This window comes from Sarcophilus harrisii, chromosome 1 (genome assembly GCF_902635505.1).
Source record: "Sarcophilus harrisii chromosome 1, mSarHar1.11, whole genome shotgun sequence".
In the NCBI taxonomy this organism is placed as follows: domain Eukaryota; kingdom Metazoa; phylum Chordata; class Mammalia; order Dasyuromorphia; family Dasyuridae; genus Sarcophilus; species Sarcophilus harrisii.
Genome location: NC_045426.1, coordinates 659882674 through 659898327, shown reverse-complemented (window position 1 = coordinate 659898327; position 15654 = coordinate 659882674). Strand labels below are relative to the sequence as shown.

General features: G+C 35.1%; 1 protein-coding gene across 1 annotated transcript; it reads right to left on the bottom strand.

The window, feature by feature from the left end:
• Positions 1 to 12405: 12405 nt before the first annotated feature.
• LOC100930845 (olfactory receptor 1361-like) lies at positions 12406 to 13347 on the bottom strand. The gene has a single exon (XM_012542372.1). The coding sequence runs from the start codon at positions 13345 to 13347 to the stop codon at positions 12406 to 12408; it is 942 nt and encodes a 313-aa protein (XP_012397826.1).
• Between the last annotated feature and the right edge of the window lie 2307 nt (positions 13348 to 15654).

The following is a 15654-nucleotide window of genomic DNA, read 5'->3' as shown; positions in this document are numbered from 1 at the left end:
CCTGAGACAATTATTGGATGAGCTGGAGATGTATCAGGAAAGAGAACAGAGCAAGAATAATCCTAACTGAAAACTAGAAAAGGACAATTTCCTTTTTTTCTGTTCAGATATCTTCTTCTCTAAGAAGTAGAAAGTGGAAAGTGAAAAGAACATTAGCATATCATTCTGAAAATTTGGGTTCCAGCAACACATCTTCTAGGCTGTGTGACCCAGATCCATTCATTTATACACCTGATATTTGAGATGTTTTAACAAGCTTGTCTCTAAAGTCCTTTCCAAGTTTGATAACCTGTTATGTAAATTCCTTTCTGCCTTTGATATTCCAGCTCTAGAATATTTTTGTTCTTTCAATCTCATTAGAGATCAGTATTCTCTGTACTTTATGCCCTTCTCTTTTCTTTTTCTCTAATTGGTGGTCTCTTTTGGGTCTCCCATTCTATATACTCAAGTCTCTTAGTCCATGCTCTCAGATGCTTGTCTCTATTCTTTTGTCTAAAGTCCCTCTCCCGTATCCCTGGATCTAAATCCTTTCAGCTTCTGATACCAACCTATAATACAATGTTTCACCTCATTTCTCCAATACAAGTAAATTTCTGACAGGCTAAATTCCATATCCTTGATCTACATAGGGCCAAACGAGAGCCAGTTCCTCTAGGTCCAGAATCCTTACAATTCTAAATGAGGAAGGTATGAACTATTGAACTATTCATTATCATTTTCCTCCTATGCTAATCCTCCTTTCTTTTATGAGCACTAGAGAGAGACAAGTTGAACTTGGCATTGTAGTCCTTTTATTTTATTTATTTTTTGTAGAGGCAATTGGGGTTGTGTCATGCCCAGAGTCACACAGCTAGAAAGTGTTAAGTGTCTGAGATCAAATTTGAACTCAGGTTTTCCTGACTTCAAAGCTGGTGCTCTATCCACCGAGCCACCTAGCTGCCCCCATTTTAGTCCTTTTAGAAAGAAAGCATCACATTCCTTAATAAAAGAAATTAACAGCAAAGCACACAAATTTTTTCACATTGCAGTGTCATATTTATTGATGTCATTGCTCTTCCTGACATATCATTTTCCATCTCCTTTCTTTGGGGGCTGCTAGTCCGTGCAGTGGATAGAGTGCTGGGTCTGGAGGAAGGAAATCTTCCTGTGTTCAAATCTGGCCTTAGACACTTAATATCTATGTGATCCTGGGAAAGTCACTGAACCCTGATTACCTCAGGTTCCTTATCTGAAAAATGAGCTGGAGGAGGAAATACCCTCTACCAAGAAAACCTAAAATAGGGTCATGAACAAGTAGATGTGACTGAAAAACAACAAAACAAAAAACATTCTTCTCTACATTGGCTGTACTTCCTACTTAGAATGCTCTATCTCCTCCCTTTGTTCTCTTATTATTATTATTATTATTTCCTTACAAACTCAGCCTTCAGCCTCCCTTAATGTTCCCGTCAACAAATATTCTAGTTTCTCCTAGATACTGGGTTTATATAATAATATGTTATATATATACATACATTTATATATATATTAAAGCATATACATATACATGTATATATATATACATACATATATATATATATATATATATATATATATATATTTCTGTCTTCTGAGTCAGAATAGAAATTTCTTGAGGTTAGAGACTTTTTGATGTTTGTCTTTATATTTCAATTACTCAGCACACAGAATTTGGCACACCTTAACTTTGTAATAAATGTTGACTGATTCTAAGTTGTCTTTCATTTTGAACATTCTGTGTTCTATATCCTAAGGTCCCTTTTACTATATGGGTGGCTCAGTGGATAGATGGCTAGGCCTGCAGATAAGAAGATTTGACATAAAATCTGGACACTTCCTGGCTGAGTGATGCTGGGCAAGTCACTTTACTTCTTCTCTTGTCTGTTTCAGTTACCCCAGTTGTAAAAAGAGAAAAATAAAAGCATTTACCTTTTATGTGGCTCAAAGGAGATACTGTTTGTAAAGTGCTAGCTCAGTGTCTGGCTCATTGTAGCTATTATATAAATTATTACTGCCTTATACCCTTCACCTTACTCTTCCATTTGAAAATTTACGCATTAGCCTTTCCAAAATCTGACATTTGGTCTCCTGTATCATAAGGTCTTTATAAATTTGAACATATTATGTTCTAAGTCCCTTTCTAGCCCTATGCTTCTCTGATGTTATATGTTTTAAATTCTCTTTGATCTTAAATATGTCATATTCCTTAGAATAGAAATCTTGATGTATTTTCATTCTTTTTGTTTCTAAGTCCTTTCCATTTTGGCATTCTATGTTCCACAGGCCCTTTCAGTTCTTCTATTAATTTATTTTCTCAATTCCCTTTTAGGATTAAATTTCTATAATTTTGTGAGACTCAGTCACAATTCTACTGTGTGTGAGATTTCTCCCTGGAAATAAGCAGAAAGTGCTTTCTATAGATTTTCCTACTTGGTTTGTTTAGTCTGAAGCTTTTGTTCCATTCATTCCTGAGAGATTCAGTTACCTTACCTGGCCTGGTCTCCTCACAGCTGAGAGTTTAAATCAAGGATCTAGCTCAAGTAGTAGATTGTTATAGATGAACAAGGTCTTGGGGTTTTGGATGGATGAGGTACTGTTCATGAGAACAGAACCCACCTCTGTGTCCAAGGAAGAGTGTATGAGGAGTATTGTAGACGCTTTTCCCGGAAGTCCCTAGACTCTAGGCTCTAATTCTCAGAGCTCCTTATTAGAGTGAAATCCCAAGTAATTGTCCATTTTCTAGGCCAGCCCCTTAGTGCTGGAGTTTGTTTGAGGGAAGTTGGCCCAAATTCAATTTGTTTTTCCCAACACTGCTGTTTGAAATATTGAGACTTCTCTGTTTCTAGGTCTTTGCTAGGGAAGAAACATTAGATTTCAGAGGACAGAAGATAATCACTGGATAAAGAATATTCAGTGGTTACCCTTCCATCTTGGTGCTTCTCATTGTAACTCCTTTCATTTTCTGTGCAGTGTTGATTTTCTTTTGGTTCATTCCTTTAGCAACTCTAAGAGGTGTGGCGGGTGTTGTCTGTGCTCAGTTGATCCCATCAGTAATGATTCTTGTTCTTCTGATAATTTTCCAGAGGGTGGCATTAGTTTCTTTTCCTCAAGGGACTAGATCTCCATCTCTAGAGTCTTTGACAGTCTGTCTGGGTTTACAATATATCTCCTACCAATGAATGTCTATTCTTTTGTGTCCCAGTTCAAATGCATCAATTCTTCAGGGATGGAGTAGAGTTTAGGACAAACAAGGTCCCTAGCATGTTACAGGTATTTTCTCTCCCCAGTTTTGTTTTGGTTTCCAGGTACTTTAATGTTGGATATCTGCTTTGTTAGCTGTAATTTAAAAGTTTCACCACAAACACGAAGAATGAGTTAATAGCCCATCTGCAGAAATCTGTTTTTGTCTTATAAAAAGTTGAATTTCCATTTGTATTGCATAGTATTATTTGCATGGTGTTGTTTTGCTTGTGTTCATCCACATGAGATGATCAGAAAATTTACCTATAATGTGAATGGATTAAAAAAAAAACAGCACAAGTGCTGAAATATTCAGTGTTAAATGTCTTCTTTTACTGTCATACTTTTTCCTATAGCAAATGGGTTGAGAAAGCAAAGGTGTATAAACCTGCTATGTGTTACCAAGATTCATCACAGAATTACCACATCTTATCAGTGTTCATGATGTTCTTCACCTTAATGAAGTTAGAAAAAAAGCTAGTTTTGTTTAATGGTGTTTTGGGTGAAGCAATACACATTATTGATTTTAAAAATCTTGATCTTTGGGTTCACATTTTAAAAAATATTCTGCATGACAAAATGGGAAGTATGCACAAGGATGAGATATCACTTTTTAAATTATAGCTTTTTATTAACAAAACATATGCAAGGGTAATTTTTCAACATTGACTCTTGCAAAAATTTCTGTTCCAATTTTCTCCCTTCTTCCCTCCACCCCCTCCCTTAGATGGCAGTCCCATACATGTTAAACATGTTAAAGTATATGTTAAATACAATATATATATATATATACATATACATATTTGTACAGTTGGATGAGATCACTTAAGAAAAATCACTTGTACTTTTGATTGAGGTGTAAACAGAATGAAGCACTTTTCCACTTAATGACTGTTAACTGAAAGAACGAATTTCTCAATATAAAGACTTGACTGTAAGTAGGAACTTTAAGTTCTTATCTGATTTGCTCCACTGATTTCCCTTTTTACTTTCATCAGTGCCAATAGTCTTGTTCATTAACACTTTATGAAACTAGAAGGGCTATTTCTCTTTCATGGATAGTTTTAAAATAGAACTTTCTTCTTTCAATTTTTTTTTTAACACAGACAATTTCCTGCCATACCCCTAAATAGCCTGTTGACTATTCTCTCTCCTTCTTCCTCCAAGACTTTCTCTACACAAATTGATCCTTAAATTGATCTTCCTGAAGCACTGAGATTCCTGAAGTCTGACTATGCTTCACCCTTCTAATTTCTTTTTGCTCTTTCTTCCAATATGGAAGGGTAACCATCACACATTCTTTGCCCTGTGATTATCCTCTTTCCTCTAGCTTATGAAATCTAATGTTTCTTCCCTGAGGGATACACACACACACACACACACACACACACACACACACAAATATTATTGTTCTGTAAGAAACAATGAATACAGATGCCTGGAAAGACATATGACTAATATAAAGCAAAATGGATTGAGACAACAATACTAAAATTGGTACAACGATATAAATGGAAAGAATAACAAAGTCAAAATAATCAATCCTTCCAATATTGGTGCTTCCTTTTGTAGTTCCTTTCATTGTCTGAACAGTATTAATTTTCTTTTGGTCCATTCCTTTAATAGTTCTAAGCATGTGTGGCCAGTCAGTGTTGCTGATCCCCTTTTGATTCTTTGAGTCATGATGCTTGTACTCCTTATAATTTTTCCAGAGTGTGGCAATAGTTCCTTTTCCTCAGGGGTGTAGATCTCTATCTGGGAGATGTCCCTGTCAGTCTGTCTGGGTTTACAATACCAAATCGTGCCAATGAATGTCACTTTTTTTATATTAACAGTTCCTGTGATTCCTAAGTTCAAATGTACTACTTTTTTCTGTAATGGGTAGGGAAAACAATAATCATAGCATCTTGCAAGCATCTCTCTCCCCACTCTATTTTGGTTTAGGGAACTGCTATGTGATCTGTAAGCAAATGCTTCACCATAAACATGAAGACTAAGTTAATAGCTCAATTGCAAAATTCTACTTTTGTCTTATAAACAGATGATTTCCTGCTGTGTTGTTTTTCTTGCATGGCATTGTTTTACTTTGTAACATGTAATTATAAAATTTTTCTATTATGTGAATTTTTGGTAAAAACAGCACTACTGCTGAAATATTCAATATTAAATGCATTTTTTTCTACTCTCAGAGTTTTTCCTGTAACAAATAGATTTATACTGGTACTGATGGTAGAAAAACAAAGATGGATAAACCTGCTAAGTGTTAGCAAGATTCAAGGCAGAGTCACCACACAATATCAGTGGTCACAGTATTTTTCATCAATATAATTCTAGAAAAAGACAGTTTGACAATGTCCTTGGTGAAGCCATAAAAATATTAATTTTATTAAGTCTTGACCTTGATTATGCATTTTAAAAATATTCTGTGTGATAAATGAGAAGTATGCATAGAGCAGTTTTGCTACATGCACAACTATGTCTTGAAAAAAATCACTTGTAACATTGGTTGAGGTATGATCAGAAAGAAGTACTTTCTCCTTGGATGACTTTGTTACCTAGAAGAATTAATTGACAGATCAAGTTTGGTGACCTTGGCTTGGGTATGTGGTAGACATTTTATTGAAATGAATAAAGTATATTTGTCACCAGAACTGGACTTAGACTCAGAAAGATTTGATTACAAATTTGACCTCAGTCACTTTCTGGCTATGTGACACTGGGCATGCCATTTAACCTGTCTGCTTCAGTTTCCTCATGTGCAAAATCATCAAATAATGTTCTTGCTATGTATAATGTTCTTGGTTCTACTCACTTCACTTAGCGTCAATTTATGTAAGTCTCTCTAGGCCTTTCTGAAATCATTCTGCTGATATTTTCTTACAAAATAATAACATTCCATAACATTCATATACCATAACTTATTCAGCCATTCTCCAACTGATGGGCATTGACTTAGTTTCTGGTTCCTTGCTACCACAAAAAGGGTTGTTAAAATTTTTTTGTACGTTTGGATCCCTTTCCCTTTTTTGTGATCTCTTTAGGATACAGAACCAGTAGAGACACTGATGGATCAAAGGCTATGCATAGTTTGATAGTCTTTTGGGCACAGCTCCAAATTGTATTCCAGAATTATTGGATCAGTTCACAACTCTTCCAACAATGTTAGTGTCCCAGTTTTCCCACAATGCCTCCAACATTTATTGCTATCTTTTCCTGTCATCTTGAGTAATCTGTGGTACCTCAGAATTGTCTTAATTTGCATTTCTTTGATCTTTAGTGATTTAGAGCATTTTTATATGACTAGAAATGTTTTTAATTTCTTCATCTGAAAAGTGTCTGTTCATATCCTTTGACCATTTATGAATTGAAGAATGGCTTGTATTCTTATAAATTTGAGTCGATTATCTATATATTTTAGAAATGAGGTCTTTACTAAGACAGTTTTCAACATTCATCCTTGAAAAATGTTTACTTGCATATTTTTCTTCCTCCCTCTTCTCCACCTCTCCAACTAGACAGAAAGTAATCCAATATGTGTTAAACATGTGCAGTTTTTCTATATATGTGATATCAGAAACTCCAGTTTCTGATGAGGTTGGTTGTGATGTTATAAATTTGATATTTTGACAGTCTACTGAAGTGAGGAAGATCTGGATAACTCTTTGAACAAATATTTTCTAGGTGATCAAATTCATGTCATTACAGTACAATGGAAATGTAACAGAATATGGAAAATTCATTAACATTTTCACATTTCATATAAAAATTAATTTTCAAGAAATTGTAACTTCTTGAGTTTTAGTGATCAAAGAAGAATATCCACAATTACCTGAGAATTCTTTGGAAACACTCAATTTCCCAACCCATATTAGCTGAATTTTCTTCATATATAGTCAGTTTTGTTATAGTACAACATATTCAAAGTCACCTATGTTAAAACAAAACTATAGAGTTGATGAAAGAAATAGAGTTCATAGAGCCATACTAAAAACTTGATTAGTGTCACATAATAATAGATAACAATTTAATAAAAGCATTGATGTATTTATGTATGTCAAATGTTTTAGAAATACATAAGTACTATAATAAATAGTGGAGGTATCCATTGGCTACTATTGTTCAGCCTATACTCTGGTTCTCTTAGACTGGGCTGGGAAAATTGAAGCTTATAAGCAAGAAGGAACCCTCGGTAGGCTCTACTCAGGTCATTTATGATGTACAAGTCTACCGTAGTAGAACATAGAGGGAAAGGTGTATGGAGTGAATGGTTTTAGGTCCATTCTGCTTCTATCCACACCTCTTCCTGCATCAGAAAATATGCAATAAACATGTCACTTTGTTTGTAAAAAGAACTGAAGTTTTTGGAAGTGGGCATTTGAAGGTTTGTGTCTTGTGAATGGAAGGGGATCCAAGGTGCTGTTTTGTTTTTGTTTATGTAGGCTATATATCTCCACAAAGGTCTATATAGACATAGGTCACATGGGGGCAAGAACAGGCATCTGCAATATGTTCCCAATCTATTGTTCTTCCAAGGAGACTTTGATTCCTCTTTGGAGGGGAAGCAGGGGTCGAACCAGAATAGGTCATCAGAAAGTATAGAATTCTACTTATCAGATTGTTTAAATGTTTTTAGTCTGTTTGAAGTAATTTTCTGATTTAAAATAAATTCTTGATTGCTTTTCTTAATGGAGAATGAGTATTCCTACATGTCAGGTCCTTTCTAGAATCTTTCTTCTTTTATGGACTTGAAGAGAGAGGTTCCTCTCAAGGCTGCAAACCAAAAGAACTCAGATTTGTCTTTCTCTTTGTCTTGGGATTATGAATGTTTAGCTTGGAGAAGATAATTCTATGGTAAGTTCCGAAATCAATTCCATACATCACCTTCATCATTTTCACATCCTCTCTCTTTTTCTTGCTAGCAATAAAATAGCCTATTAAATGACAATATTTGCTGTAAGGATGCCTCCATGAAGCTTTATTGCATTTAGCTAAATGGAAGGCATTATTGGTAATGAGAAGGCCATGAGACACACAAATTTTCAGTAATAAGTGTTTCTTATTGTTGTTGTAACTGACTACATTTCTCCCAAGGATTCCAGTTATGTCTACACCTCATTAGTGTTAAGGTCACCTAGAATTATAAACATGTCCTCTTTTGGCACATTAATAATGAGGATCTCCAAGTCTTCATAAAAATGTTTTTGACGTCATCTTGGTTTGTCTTGGTGGAAACAAGTTTAAGTCTGTGATCGACCCAGGACTCTGTGCCACATATCATCTTTTGTCACTCTTACATCATGTTTGTTTTAATTCTTACAGTGACATAGTCTATTAAAGGCTAATGTTTGCTGTGAGAGTGCATCTGTGAAGTTTCATTGCATTTAGGTAAATAGAAGACAGAGTTGGGAATGAGAAAGTCATGAAACATACAAGTCTTCCCTAATAAGTAATTATTGTTACTTTTTGAATACACTCTTTCCAAGGATTCCCAGCCATATCTGATAATCTGTGCTTACTCTGGTGTTAAAGTCACCCAGAATAATAAACTTGTCCCTTTTTGGCCCCATCCCATTGATGAGGGTCTCTAGGTCTTCAAAAGATTTTTTCTTTGACCTAATCAGAGTTTGTTATGGTGACAAGATACACAATGATGATAGTGGTGAAAGGAAAGCATTACTATCTGCCGATTAATTGCAATTTGTCCCTTATATATATTTTGTTTGTCCATAATTGTTTGCATGTTGCCTGCCTCACTCCTTAGACTGTGAACTCTTTGAGAAGAGAGAATATTTTTTTTTATTTCTTTCTTTGTATTCTTAGCTCTTAGCACATAGCCTGGCTCATAGGTACTTAAAGTAAATGGCTGTTGGCTTTACTTGACTTCCCTCCAGAGAGCCATCTCTTGTAATGAAGAATTTTTTTTAAAAAGAAAGAGAAAAAGATGAGTAAAATCAACCAAAACATGAAATTATCTGATATCATATGCCATGTTCTACACACCTTGACTTATACCCTCAATAAAGAAGTGGGGGAAAATGTCTTCTTCTAGTTCTCCTTGGAGTTGATCTTATCTTTTTGTAATTTTCCAGCATCCATTTTGATTATTTTGAGGTTGTTCTTTTCATTTACATTGTTGCACCAATTTTAATATAATTTTCTTAATACAGTTTGCTATATGTTGGTCATTTTAATCCTTTCAGGAATCTCTCCATTTATTGTTTCTAGGGTACAATAATATTCCATTATATTCATATCTCACTATTTATTTATCTACATGATACAAACAGGAAGGCATTTAAGAGATTCTTATTAATGAGTACTACAGAGCAGATTCATGCTCCAGGAGAAGTTAAATTCTGTGATCCTTGAAGTCCCTTAAATTGAGAATATTCTGTAATTTTTCTAAGTGGGGAATTGAAATTGCTCATAATTATATAGCTAAAGAGTGACCAAGGAAACACTTAAACCCAGGTCATAAAATAATAAAATGTTAGAGATAAGTGATTTTGATGTAGATATTGCAGTCTTGAAAGATTTCTATTTCTATTTCCCCACCACAGTTTAATGCATCTTTTTTTTTGTTCTTATGCTTTATATTATCTTAATTTCTGGTCTCTACCTCTTTTACTCATTGAGGTTTCCTTTGAAACAAATGGGAAAACCTCAAATATTTCATTATGCTCTTGGATCTGCTTCTGTTCCTCAGGACTTTGTCACAATACCTCAATTTCCCTCTTCCCCTGGACTTTCCCTCAAAACCCATGGCCTTTTTACCCTTTACAAAGATCACTTTGCTCCTGCCATCCTCTTCTTTTCAATAAGTATCTCCTGGAATTTTCATTTTGGGGACCGATCAAGATTGAGCAGACTTCAATCTCATTTCCAGTTGTATTTCTGACTCTCAAAATCTTGCCATAATTTCCTCACAAGCAGGTATACTTCATCAGTCTTTTGGTTCTGTTTTATGCTTTGTTTTCCCTTGTGAACACTGAAATTGTTCTTTTCTGATTCTTTTATCTGATCACAATCTGTTAGTATTCCCTTTCTCCCTCTGCCTTTTAGATATTAGAATCCTGTTCTACATTGTTTCAAAGTCTCTGGAATTCTGCAATCTTAAAACAATTAATTTCCAAACTTCTTAAAGATTATCCTTCCATCTCCTTCAGCTCTAAGCCTTTTAAATTTATTGATATGTTTTTATCATAGTTCATCTTTTTCTTTTCTATTTAACCCAATCTCCCACTGAAAGCCTAATTTAGGACTTAGTTTTACTAGGATAGAGAGCTTGGTTTCACTATCTCAAGTATGAAACTTCGTTAGGCTTCCCCTTCATACTTTACTCTTTGGCTGCAGTTTTTCAGCAGTCTTTCTCACTCTCTGCACTTTCCCTTTAGAAATTTTTCAAAATTGCAATATCTACAAACAATAGTAACATGACACAAGACAAAGATTTTCCTGTATTTTACTAAGAAATAAAAACACAGATAAAAAAACAACATAAAAAACATATACGTGCTAGCCCTAGCACCTTATCTCTTACTGAAAGTCTAATCTTAAAGCCTTTACTTTACCACAATTAAAAGTCCTCTTTTCATACCAATTTTGGGATCCATTTAGCTTGTTATGTATTTTAACATAACTTAAAATTTTTATCTTTTATTCACTTTTCCAGGCCAATAAGAATTTCCCTAAAGGGATGTCAACTTAACAACACTGTTTCTCTAATTTCATGTCAATTTTTCCAAAGCTGAATCCTTTGACATTTTACTATTTCTGGCATCCATTGCTTCCTTCAAGGCAGTAATCCTTTCTCAGTGTTCAGAGTTTGGACAAACTTTTCTGCAGTGTATGGGAAAATCGTCTCTTGTAGCATGAGAATAAATCAGACTTTAGCTCAGAAGAAGAGTGAAATCAAGGAGAGTTTGATTTCTGGGGGGCAGTCTTTAGAAAACTTTGTTATTGTTATTGTTGTTGTTTGTTCTTTGTCCTTCAAGAGAACCATGACATCAGGGAGGTGAAGCCATGACATGGAAGTGAATTAGATTTAAGTGAAGGAGATCTGTGCAAGGTTATCTCCCTCACTTTGCCCTCCACAGCTATCTGCACCAGTGGGAAGATATAGATTAAGACAACTGGAGATGACATTGGATCAAAGAATTCCCTCAGTAAAAGATTAATCAAAATAGTTTGGGGAGTTTTTCTAAAAGGTTGTTGTCCAGTGGGACCTGGTTTAGCTTGCCAAAAACTGTGATGGGTAGAATCTGAAATGATTTAGAAAACAATCTCTGAGCTTCTGAATATAATGGATTATTAAGTAATGCATATTACTTTCATAACAGAATGGGACCAAACCTTCCTCAGGTTGTCACTGGGCCTTAGAGTTAGAGTTTTATGCATTAAAAGATAGCAAGGCAAGATACAAGATAGGACTTACAATTAGATAATCTGATTTCTGATTGAAGAAAAGTTGAGGACCTTTCTGAATTTGGAGGAGAAGAGTAAACATGTGCAATTCCCTGAAATTAGAGGAAGAGATGTCTTACTTCCCAATATATGAATCTATATTGAATATATTGAATCAAAGGAACAAAGAATAAATAACTGATTGACTTAGTAAAGCGCTAGTTTTCATATAAGATATATAAGTTGAGTTAGATGTAAAATAGTGAAAAAACTCCTTATATCAGTTTTTGGATCGGACTTGATTTTGGATCTGACACATGTCCTTAAATAAAAATCTCTGAGCAGTATATCAAATTGGTCCAGTCAATTGATCCTGCAGGATTAGGTTTAAATTATATAACAAAATTTCCCACAATTCCTCTAATTAAATAAAATTTTCTCATAAAGCATAAATGAGAGTAGACCCATAATTGAAGAAAAAGGAATTGGAGCTAGATCCAGAATTGAGCCATAAATTGGAGTCAGTCTGTTCATTCAACTCTTATAATTCCCTCAGTAAAAAAGGACTAGAAGCAGGAATCCTGACAACAGGTCCATTTCTCTATCTGTCATGTCACAGGGTCAAGAAGGAAACAGATTGTCTTTATGTGATACTAGAGGAAAGATTCCTTGTCAACCTTCTCCTACAGCACTGGAGTTGTTATCTGAGAAACAACCACCTAAGCTCAGGAAGATATCTCACAGTCATAGAGTGAATCCTGGTTTTCTAGTAATAAGCATCTTCAAAGCTCCTTTCATATCCTTGTTCCTTAGGCTATAGATGAAAGGATTCAGCATGGGGGTGACTACTGTGTACATCACAGTGGCTGCTGTATCTTGTTGGGCTGTGTGGGTGGATGTGGGACTGAAGTATACCCCAATGATTGTCTCATAGAAGAGACAGACCACAGTGAGGTGGGATCCACAGGTGGAGAAAACTCTCTGCTTCCCACTTACAGAAGAGATTCTCAGTACAGCCATGAAAATGTGACCATAAGAGATGAGAATTCCAATGAAGGGTAAAATTGTTGTTATTGCTCCTCCTGTGAAGAACATCAAGTCATTGATGAAAGTGTCTGAGCAGGCCAACTTCAGCAGGGAACCGAGGTCACAGAAGAAATGAGGGATTTTACTATGGTCACAGAAGGAGAGTCGAGTCAACAAGACAGTATGTGTCAGGGAATTAGTATAGGCCCACAACCAAGACATTAGTACTAAAAAGGCACAAACCCTTGGAGTCATGATTGTGCTGTAGTGTAGAGGAGCACAAATAGCCACATAGAGGTCATAAGCCATGGCAGCAAGGAGGACACTGTCAATTCCCCCAAACCAAATGAAGAAGAATACTTGTGTTAAGCACCCAGCATAAGGGATTGTTCTGTTTTTGGATATGTGATTATTCAGCATCTTGGGAATGGTAGTGGAGATGAAGCCTATGTCAACCAGGGACAAGTTACTGAGAAAGAAGTACATGGGGGTGTGGAGATGGGGGTCACAGCTAATAGCCATCATGATGAGCAGGTTGCCCAGTCCTGTGATCAGATACATAAGGAGGAACAGGAACAACAGGAGTCTCTGTTGCTCTGGCTGGTCTGAAAGTCCCAGAAGTATAAACTCTGAAATTCCAGACTGATTTCCACCTTCCATTCATCTGTTTGAAGCAAACATAGAAAGAATGAAATAAGAAATTAAAACAATCCATTAATAGTTGATTTGAATGTTGTTTTGCTGAATAAAATCAGGAAAACTAGAATTAGAAGTGAAACAGTAAAGTGGGAAATTAATGTGACTTCTCAAAGTCTGAGACCTAAAATAAACAATAAATCACTATTAATATATGTAAAACAAGGGCCATACTCTAATTGCTACATCAAAAGATATTAAGTAAAATTTTTCAGGATTGTAAGTAATTAATAACAACATGAAAACTTGCTCCAGATCAATAAAAGAAAGAGAAATTCTAATGAAATGAACTCTGACACCCAGAAAACTGACAGAGACGAGCAAAATCAGGCATGATTAATGTGGAGAGGCTTTGGGAAAATAGGCATGTGGAAGCATTGTTAGTAGGGTTGGGTAGTGATTCAAACTATTTTGGAATCATGCATATGGAATCATGCAAGAAAAAAGGCTAAGAAAGAGTGAAGCTACGAAGAGCTTTATATTCCAAACAGAGGACTTTATATATGTTTCTGGCTATAGTAGGAAGACATTGGAGTTCACTGATTTGAAGGATGTCATGGTCAGATTTACCATTTTCAAAAATCGCCTTATTGAGAATAGAGAACTTACCAACAGCTTTGGTTTGTTTATGACAATAATTAATTGTTTTTCTTTTTTCTAAGTCAATATTCAATCTGTATTGGTGAGCTCATAAGTGACTGCTATAAAGATCAACAGTAGCTATCTAACTTTCTCTCTCTCTCTCTCTCTCTCTCTCTCTCTCTCTCTCTCTCTCTCTCTCTCTCTCTCTCTGTTTCTCTTTCTGTTCCTCTCTCTCTCGCTTTCTTTTCTTATATGGACCACACACATATATCCACACAAACCTCTGGGAGTGTATGTGTGTATTGGTGAGTGTGTGTGTGTGTGTGTGTGTGTGTGTGTGCATGATTTTTTTTTTAAATTGTTTTGAAGACACATTTTATGAAGTTTACCATAGACACAGAAAGAAAATGCTGCTTAAAGCTCTGCTGGGCTCTCAAGTCTCAATAAGAAGAGTGCATGCTTTGATAGTTACAAGGTGAAAAATCTTCAATTATAAGATTAAATTCTTAAGATTCAAGTAGTTCTGATGAGAAACTATCATATTTGTTCAAAGAGACCAAAAATGATCCATTTGGAATTCATTAATTACCTCAGATTATTAAAAACTTCTGCTTAGAAGATAGAAACAAGGATAAGGAATGGAGACTGAATACAAATGTATGCCTCAGTTCCATGTGCTTTTGTTCAGTGCTGCAACTTAGAATTAATTGAGCATAGTGGTATCAATGAATAATGAAAAAGACTTCGAAGTATTCTTTGGAGAAGAAATTAAGAGATGGCATGTCTGATAAGGTAGATAGAATGATGAAAATGAATGAGAAAAGGAAATATTAATGAAATCCTATATGACTTTTTCTTATGAATTGTCTGATCTTTAGACAAGCAATTGGTTTTTGTAGGCTAGAACAAGCATTGTTAAAATCGCCCTAAAAGTCAAGAAAAGGGACGGAAAGGTTAAGGTGTATCTAGCTACACTTAGTTAATTCCATAGTGAGCAGATCTAGATGAATAAAATCCCGGGATTCTGAAATTCCTAGAGGATATGATTATTGAACCACTGGCATTGATCTCTGAAAGACTGTAGAGAATGGGAGCAATATCACAGGACTGGTTAAAGAAAAATATTCAAATAAAAAAATGTCAAATAAAGGAAAAGGATAGATTTTTAATACAGCTACAAACTCAGGGTACCTAGCTATTAATAAAGCATATAGAAAAGTTCTCTTGCTATCATATTAGAAACCAAAGAGAGTTGTTGACTAGATGATTGCATCCAAAATTAGAATGTGACATTTTACAATGAATTCCTATACATGTCAGGCGTGAAGGTGAAATTGACTAACTGAAGTTTATCCTAGTATATTTCTTCTTTTTAGAGTTTTTGAATGCTGATTCTGTCATCAACATATATGCTATTCTCTGAAGTATATTGACATCCTGCAAATTGATATGTTTCATCTCTTACTACATCGAAACCATTGGTAAAAATGTCGCACAGACAGTAAACAAGATCATGTATGTTGTAGAGAGGATTCCTCCTAAGGGAATGATTAGAATACATGATCTCTTTGTAATTCTCTTCTCTGAATTTCTAAAAGTGACCCCCATCTCAATAGGTGAAAATCTGAATTTCTTAGAATGGATGATTACTTGTATGGACATTGGAGGAGAGGCTTCTGCCTTAGAGAG